Source organism: Ruditapes philippinarum, unplaced genomic scaffold, assembly GCF_026571515.1.
Source record: "Ruditapes philippinarum isolate M1 unplaced genomic scaffold, ASM2657151v2 ctg13111_1_1_1_1, whole genome shotgun sequence".
NCBI lineage: Eukaryota > Metazoa > Mollusca > Bivalvia > Venerida > Veneridae > Ruditapes > Ruditapes philippinarum.
In genome coordinates this window covers 1-8,619 of record NW_026857068.1, presented here as the reverse complement: position 1 = coordinate 8,619, position 8,619 = coordinate 1, and the positions used below count along the sequence as shown (strand labels likewise).

The 8,619-nt window shown below is 33.2% G+C and overlaps 1 protein-coding gene across 2 annotated transcripts; it reads right to left on the bottom strand.

Moving 5' to 3' along the window:
* Nucleotides 1–1,074: 1,074 nt before the first annotated feature.
* LOC132748661 (uncharacterized) lies at nucleotides 1,075–7,322 on the bottom strand. 2 transcript variants are annotated; one of them, XM_060738269.1, is made up of 4 exons: nucleotides 6,210–7,322; nucleotides 5,486–6,012; nucleotides 4,487–4,816; nucleotides 1,075–4,200 (listed from the first exon to the last, which is right to left on the bottom strand). In XM_060738269.1, the coding sequence occupies exons 3-4, from the start codon at nucleotides 4,813–4,815 to the stop codon at nucleotides 2,847–2,849; spliced, it is 1,683 nt and encodes a 560-aa protein (XP_060594252.1). In that variant the 5' UTR covers nucleotide 4,816; nucleotides 5,486–6,012; nucleotides 6,210–7,322; the 3' UTR covers nucleotides 1,075–2,846. The 2 variants fall into 2 exon arrangements, with proteins under 2 accessions (XP_060594252.1, XP_060594253.1); XM_060738270.1 differs by lacking the exons at nucleotides 5,486–6,012; nucleotides 6,210–7,322 and having other exon boundaries at nucleotides 4,487–5,427.
* Nucleotides 7,323–8,619: the final 1,297 nt, after the last annotated feature.

Below are 8,619 nucleotides of genomic sequence, written 5' to 3'. Positions count from 1 at the left end.
ATAAGTGTTTATAACGAATTCAGTCCATACTTTAATGGATGCCAAAAAGCGTTTAACGTTAAACTTTGCAAAGAATTTGCTACCTTTTCGGTTATTTTGGCCGAAAATTCAATTAAAATATATCAAAATGAGACTCTATCATCAAGAAGCATCGTTATCAGAACAGAAAACATGGGTGTTTTTAATGCAAAGTGTCAGGATATCCCATTTTGCGAAGAATTTTGCGATATTTTAAAGTGTGATTTTTTAGTAACATACTGTTGAAAAGGGCGGACCTAGGTAGAGGAGGACTCATTGCAGTGTGAAAGTTAATATCAATCTATTTTGATTCCGTTGACAATTTAATAGATTAGCTCACATATTTTAATACTTTTGACCTTTTGACGTTTCATTTTTGTTAAAATAGTAGTGAATCGGTTATGTGTAGGAATACGTTTTAAGAAGTGCTGCACGTTGAGTGTGAGATAAGCCCGTGTGAGATAAGATTTTCAAACACCGTTATTTTTAGTAACATTTACGGATTTTTCTATCTGGTAAGTGAGAATTCTGTTCTGTTATTGGTTACTTTGTAGCCCTCTCTGTTTAGGCCGGAAGGTCGAAAACGTTGTTTTGGGTGTTGAGTACGATGGGGTAACATGTACTTTCAGTGAATGAAATGTATTTTGAGGAGCAAAATTGGCAATGACATCTTGCGCACAATTGTTAGTTTGTCTGACATGAACAATTTCCATCATGTGTAAAGTTGCATAACCATTTCGTACATCTTTATAAAAAACATGTACAATGGTGTAACCAAATTTAATGAGTTCAATGAGGAATGATTTTATTGCCTGTCCAATGTCGTCCATTTTTTTCCATTTAATTATACTTTTTCTCGCTTCTTGTTCTTGACGTCAATACAGTATTTGAAAGGGAAAAGTAAGAAGAAGTAGCAAATTGAATGAATTCGGGTTGCTTGTTATACATTCTCATCTTAATAGTATTCTGCTTTGATAACACACGTGTATACCAAATTGAAAATATTTATAAAACAAAATATACAAAAATGTACATAATAAAGAATTTATTTCACCAGCAAAACATCAGTTTCAATTACATACATAAATAGTCATACCATTTTGTCAATAACCTTGGAAATAAAGTCAGATGTTGTTTTGTTTTTTGTATTTCAGACGCAAAAATTGATCCTTTAAATGGTAAGCATGTTAACTTTATTTCCAAATTAAACATGTAGCATTGTCTAGTGGGCCTCTACAGAAATAAAAAAAATCATGCCCCTGCGGTAAAAAAAAATATTGCACACTGCACTACTAAATTGTGACATTGAAAAGATACACGTTCACGGTTCTCCTTACTTTGAATATACAAGGCCAAGACCTTTGATATTTGACAAATGTATTGCGTAGAGAAACTCTTTCATTGCTTCAAGTGCCTATTGTCTAAGGTTTCAATGTTCAAATTTTAACTGCTTGTAAGTCTCGGTGGCCTTGAATGTGAACTATTCATCTGCTTCTACATCAAAGAAATTATAAAATTTTCTATGGCATATAGGTGAGCGATTAATGTCAATGATAAAACTCTTGTTTGTTTTCACTTTAACCACCGTCCTAGTTCAATTTGAAGGTCACTTAAAAGCTGTTCCGAAAAAAAAATATTGCCACTCTATCAGAGAAATCCGTTTTCTTAAACTATTTTGTTTAAAAAAATGTTTTTGACATATATTGTATTGAAGCTCAAAATATTTAACTATACAAAAAGAATGTAAACATATTTGATATATAGAGATTCGTGTTTGATTAATTCGTCACTTGAAATCAAGAAGATATTTAAATAAGCGTGTTTAATACACCTTTATGTCATTTTTCAAATGAAATGCCTCCATGGCACAGTGGATATCACTGTTGCCAGTTCAGCGGTGATCTGAATTTGATTCTCGATCACGGCTCTTTTTATGATTTATTATTTCAAGAAAGTTCACAGTTTGTTTGGACTGTAAAACGAGCGTATAACGATTCATTATAAAAAAAAATGAAAACATAACTACATAATACGTAGGCGTGACTTTTCATAGTTGATACGTTAATTGTATTTATTGTTGTTCTTGAAAAAATGGTATAATTTCATTCATTACTTGATTATTACTCCTAATTATTCTTGTCAAATACGACCAGGTACAAGTATTTTTCTTGTAATTTAAAAATTAGAAACTGAGTCTATAGCATGTTAGTAACATTTGTGAATTTGACAAAATGTGTAAACTATTGTATTCCTTTCGTGAACGAAGATAAAATCACAATCCGACATTGCGAACATATTTACATAACAATCTATTTTAACATCATGATTATTACATTTTACTAACATTCATCACAAAAAATAAATCCGAATATGCGCATGTGAAATTTGATACATGTTCATTTAAAGCCTGAACGGTTAAGAATAATAAATGCTCGTTTTGCAACATTTTCAAATATTTCTCAAAATATATCCCTTACAGAGTTCTAATGTTTAATATGCTTGCAACAAATGACACGATTTTAGAAATATTTCATATCATATTATATATAACTGACAGGCATTATATCTTGTTTATAGAAGGTTACAAAGATTGTTCTACAAAAGTTTAAAATATATTTTTAATTAACGTTTCTATTTTCTAAACAGCGTTTAAGACTAACGCATGTGCATCGAAAGACTAATATAATGTAACATGCAAACAACATTTTAAATAATTCACATATTGATTTTATGACACGAGTTTTTCAGTTGCTTGAAAACATCAATATAAACCTAGTTCTAAACAACATTGATAATTATTTCGCATCTATAGCCAATAAATATCTATCTTAAGCAAATTCAATTACTAATAGGGTGTCTTTGTTGTAAAATCCAACAATTAACCTATTTTTTGTCCCGTCGAAGCACATACAGGCTGGTGCTTTCAAGCCAAAATCTTTCCCAATCACATCTTCGAGACAATTACCATCCCTGTTGAACAAAACGATGTTGTTCGATTGATATCCACATAAGAATACCGTTCCGTCATCAGCTACACACACACCTACGGTACACTTCAATCTACTGTCTCTCAACTCTCTGATGACCGTACCATCTTTGTTAAGACAAACAGCTCCATCAGAGCTATCTGTCACGATCACTGTGTCAGCAGTGACTGCCATATGCTGAACTGTGGATTTAAATATAGACTTCCCGTTTTGATCCTTGTCGATAGATTTAACAAGATAAGATGAAGTACTGTATACGTTAACACCATTTGAGGCTGATGACCATAGATCACCACAACACATTGTTAATCCTAACTGATGACAGTTTTTTATATCTATAGTCCTACTTTTAGACAGAGACGAGCCAAAGAAAAAGAGTTGGATTTTATTGTTGCTTAATTTCACAGCCACTTCACTGTTACTAACAAAACATATACCTGTAGGGTTAGAATCAAAATCATGGACGTTTTCTACAGTATCATAAGCGTTGAGTCTTTTCACTTTCTTATTGTTATAATCAGTCAGAAGTATTGTACCATCAGGAAGTCTGCAGATATCAGATTTTAAGCATTTCCATGTGTCATTACTCATCGTCACACTGATCTCTTTCGTTGACTTTATTTTGTACTGCCTCTGTTTCAATTCCTGCTCACCGACAATTCCAGTTGTCACGTCACCTATAGAATTTGCTTTTGTGATGATGTCCGCCAGCTCTTTATATACAGTAAAATCAATAAATTTTGTACCTTCTGCCTCACCTTCTGTTATAAAAGTGTTTGCATCTTGGTTTGTCTTCTTCATCAACTTCATCCTGACAAATTGCTGCTCTAAGTTCAGACTGTGAATCATTTGCAGTTGCTCCTTAGTTTGCTGCAAGCCGTCAGCTGTTATAACTGATACATTGAGAGAAGATACGAGTTCTTCCTTCAATGTAGAATATTTATCATTTAAACATTTTGCTGTCTCTCTTTTCAATTTTCTAATATGTTCTATAAGTTTTGTCTCTGTATCATCTAGTTTCCCTTCAATAGTTTCTTTCTGTTTGTATATAGCAGTTAAATTCTCTTTCCGTTTTACTGCCAGGGACTTCACAGTGCCATGTACAGCTTTTGTCTCATCTAATAGGGCTTGAATCTCCGTTTGGTTTACGCTTTTTTTAGAAACATCTTCAATCTTGTTTACTTCATCACAAGACCTACAATTTATAATGAGACCGGAGGTTATGTATAATTAGAATATATAATTTAAATATCACGTAATACATATTTAAGCTAATATAAATTTAATATTATTTACTACGGCAGTTGAAACATAATCTGCTAAAACTACAGACTACATTTGATCCGATTCACAGATCTAAAACTGAATACTAAATTTCATACATATATATACATGTAGTAGAAACATAATCAGCCAAAAATAAACCTGGTCCTACAAACAATACTACTTGAAATGTTTATTATGTTTGCTATTACCATTACCTATGTTCTGTTGCAATGCACATCGTACAATAAACCATATCATGTGTTTTGCAGTACATTTCAATGTCTCGGTCAGCGTGGTACTGGCATTTAGTCCTAGCAATATGTAAGACTCGATTGGCGTCATTTTTATCCAACAGTTTATGATGTTGTGTAGCATAAAGTCGGCCATGGTATCTTGTACATGCCATACACAAATACTCGTGACATTCGGGACAATACTTATCAGCCTCTTCTCTAATATTGTCTTTGCTGCAAGGTGTACACGTAAATTCAAAATCTGCATCAGAACCGTCTTTTAACGATTGAAAATTGCTCCTTTCTGCCATTCTGGAATAAATTATCTTTTATCTATTCTACGTTTATATCTTTCTTGAAAGCTGAACTGTACAATATATAGTTGTTTATCGATTTAAATTAAATACTGAAATTCTTTACAATATAACAACTGCATCTAGATAAAACGATATTCAACGCGTCCATATCCATGTTTGAGAGAACACACATCTTTACTGTGTACATAAATACTATTCTCTCCTATCCTGTTATAAACAATAGCTACGATCCTTCCTGGAGACCAGTGATTTTAAAAGAACTATTTTTCAAGACCCCAAGAATAGAATCATGCACTTTATAATTCCCTGTACAGTTATTTTAATGTAAGACATATTGTAAAATACAGGACTTTGCTAATTCCTTGTACAGGTATTTTAACATACATTTGTAAGAATTATTGTAAAATATACCCGATAATTCCATGAACAGGCTTTTTTGATGAACCTTTGTTATGTATTATACCAAGATCATGGACAACTTTCTTTTTTTATCTCATGATACATTTTATGTCTTTTGTTCTAATTTAAGTGTGAATCTTAAGTAAAACTAATCTTATGACAGCTGATTTAAATATATATTTTGCCATTTTTGTACAGTATTTTAATGATATAGAATACATAATTCATTTATACGTAAATAAGAAGATTAAAGATAAATGCTTACCTTTGCCTTCTTTCGTATCAACATTTATGTTATCGTTATATGATATATATGATATATGGGGGTTCTACGATATAACTCATTTTTAGGCTCCAAAAGGAGCACAGACAACAAAAAATCGTTTAAACAGCAAAAACTGAAATATCCCTCAGACAATACTGCGATATATATATATATATCGTAGTATCCGAGAGGTTGTGTAAACACATATATTTTAGAAATCCGACGCAAAAATAACTATTAATAATACATGTAGGTTTATTTAAACTAGGGTATCTTTACACATTCACAAATTTGGTTTACACAGATAAAGCAACTCGTCATGTACCACTCTGTGTCTTGTTACATTAAGATAAACTGTCAGTACCACTTCCCAATTAGATAAATGATAAAAGTCACACGCGTGTTACTTTTGGCGGGATATTTAAATTGTAAGTGTAAGCTATGAACATGTATTAACATTGTCACATGTTTTATAAGTAATTTAAACTTCCACCTCCGTATCACTGTCTTCTTCTACTCTAAAATCCCTGAAAAGAAAAGACATGAAGATGTTATACCCATTCATTAATTGCAAATATGTATTCCGGTTTGAGTATGTCGTCATATACAATAGATTAAAGCTGCAGTTATATTAAACAGTATGACAGTAATATACATTAAACAATGCAAAGCGGTGAACAGAATAAAACGTTCTAAATGACTGAATGTTTAAAAGTATAAGTACCTTATATAGTTTTCCATCTCCTCAACTTCGTTGTCTGTCTGATCCGTTCCCATAGCCCCGACAGACTCGATCCATTGTTCTGTTTTAATATTTGGTGTCTCCTCTTTATGTTCCCAGTCTGGATTAAAATCATACTTTTGTTTTGGTGGCATTGGAACGCTGTTACATCCGATGTGTCTTATTGTTCCTTGTACGCTTATGTCAAATGACATTGAAAGTTGGTCTTGTAACGGAATCCCTGTCTCACTTTCAAGGAACTTGCAAAGTCGTTCTCTGTGTTTAAGGATTTGTGCAAATGTAAGACTGCACAAGAGTAGACGCGGATAAGAGGAAATAACGCTTGCCAGAGTCATGTACCGCAGCACCGTCATATAGGAACAACTCATATCCTGTTCCACAAATTTCTTCCACTGAAGATTCTCCTTTCTTATCTTTCTATTCAGGGTTAGATATAATTGTCCTCGAAAATATTGCAAAAGAAGTGTTACATCTTTGAAATTTTCCTCATGAGCAACTATTTTTAAGTGTATTTTCTTCAAATCCGAGATACTAAAGGTATCGAATCTTGTGTCGATGTCAAAGTTGGTTGACAGTTCAAGTTGTTGATCCATTTCCCCGGCTTCGATCATTGCTACTTTCTTTTGTATTTGAGGCAGAAGTTTTTGGGTGAAAATCTCATCATCAGTAACTTTCCTTTTTTCACGTTTTTGTTTTGGTTGTTTGATCCCCAGAGTCTCGTGGATTGTGTTCAATCCTGTTACAAATGCTTCTTTTTGCTCACTTGGCAAGCTATTTACTGCAATCAAAATAGCATCTTCTGAAAACTTTGATACTTCCTTCACTTTAGCAGCCATTCTGTTGATCCAAAAGTTCATACACTTATGAAATCATACGAGTTGAATGGACGTGTTTTATCTAATGATACACCATATCAGTAGATTAAAAATATCATTACCTATAATGTCAAACGTACATGGCGCGAGATTTAAATCTTAAAGATAGTACTGATTACATATACAGGTAGATAACAAGTGCATCAACAATTAATTAATGTCTTATGAGTTATCTTTATTAATATTCTTTATATTTCGGCGGTGGATCATTTACAATCATAATCTTATTGAAAAAAAATTATGTGTCTTGTATCTTTTTTTTTAAGACACTCAACGCTTGTGTCTTTCCTTCTTGTATTAACTTTATTCTTTCTGTTTCATCAATCCCAGATTGATTTGAGTGACATAGATAAATACAGAATCCCCAAAGAAAGCCCAACACGGCAAAATTGAAAATGTTGCAGGCTCGGTTTGATTGAGCCTGTTCATGGACGGTACTGGAAAGTGCAAGTTACCGTCCACGCCCCCTAGCACCGGCTTAAGCAGAATTCAACATTTAAACATGAAATGGTAAAATTTTAAATTTAGAAACATCCGCAGATGTGTTCATACGGCGGTTATCATGGAACCTTCAATGTGACACTTCCGTGCCATTCCATGAAAAGCGGCGTATGGTCCCCAAGTAAAAAAAAAAAACGTGTGCCCTAAACGAGAAAACAATGGGCGGAACTAAATAAAATGGAATTTTGAAAGGGGATCAGAGGTTATGAAGCCTGCGTATCACAGAGAAGACGTCAAAAGACAAATTTAAAAAGCAGGCAACATATCCTTAGAGTCTTGTCTTTAAGCTCATTATACCTTTGGAGTTCGTTCAGTATAAACTTGAATTCTGAGTCTGATATTTTCCCATCATTTAGAGCCTTTGATATCATTTCTTTTACACTATTTAACTTAGACTCTGCAATCATTCTGATGTCGTCATGCTTCTTCGCTTTTGAATGCAGTCGTCTTCTAATAAACTTGACACATACCCCCGCTACATCACAAACTATTGCTGCAATTTCTAATGGCAACATAAACGGTACTGCAATTCCAATGCCACCCATAATCACACTCCCAGAAATGAGAGTTGTATCAACTCCATCTGTGGCATTTATACTCCTTTTATATTTCTTATACAATGACTGCCTATTGTCCCTTTCCTTAATTAACGTTTGCTCTATCTCTGATATTTTCTGTAATCTATAATTTTGCCCATCTTCAACAGGCAACTCAGGATACAAACTCGGCGCTGTCGGTTGTTTCATTTTTTATTAGTACAGACAAAAAATTAAAACAATTCAATTAACAATGAAGCAACTGTATTCTCCGTTGTTGCATTACCCGTCTTGCAAACAAAATTAATCACACTTCCAGCATTAACAATAAAAGGTTTATCAAAATTGTCATGTTTTCTCGGAGTGGTGTTAAGTGTTATTTCACAACCTGGCAATATTTTTTCATCTACAGTAATACCCACCGACACTTCACCACTCTTTCTTTTACTTGAAAGACCCATACCTAAAATCTGCCCACGG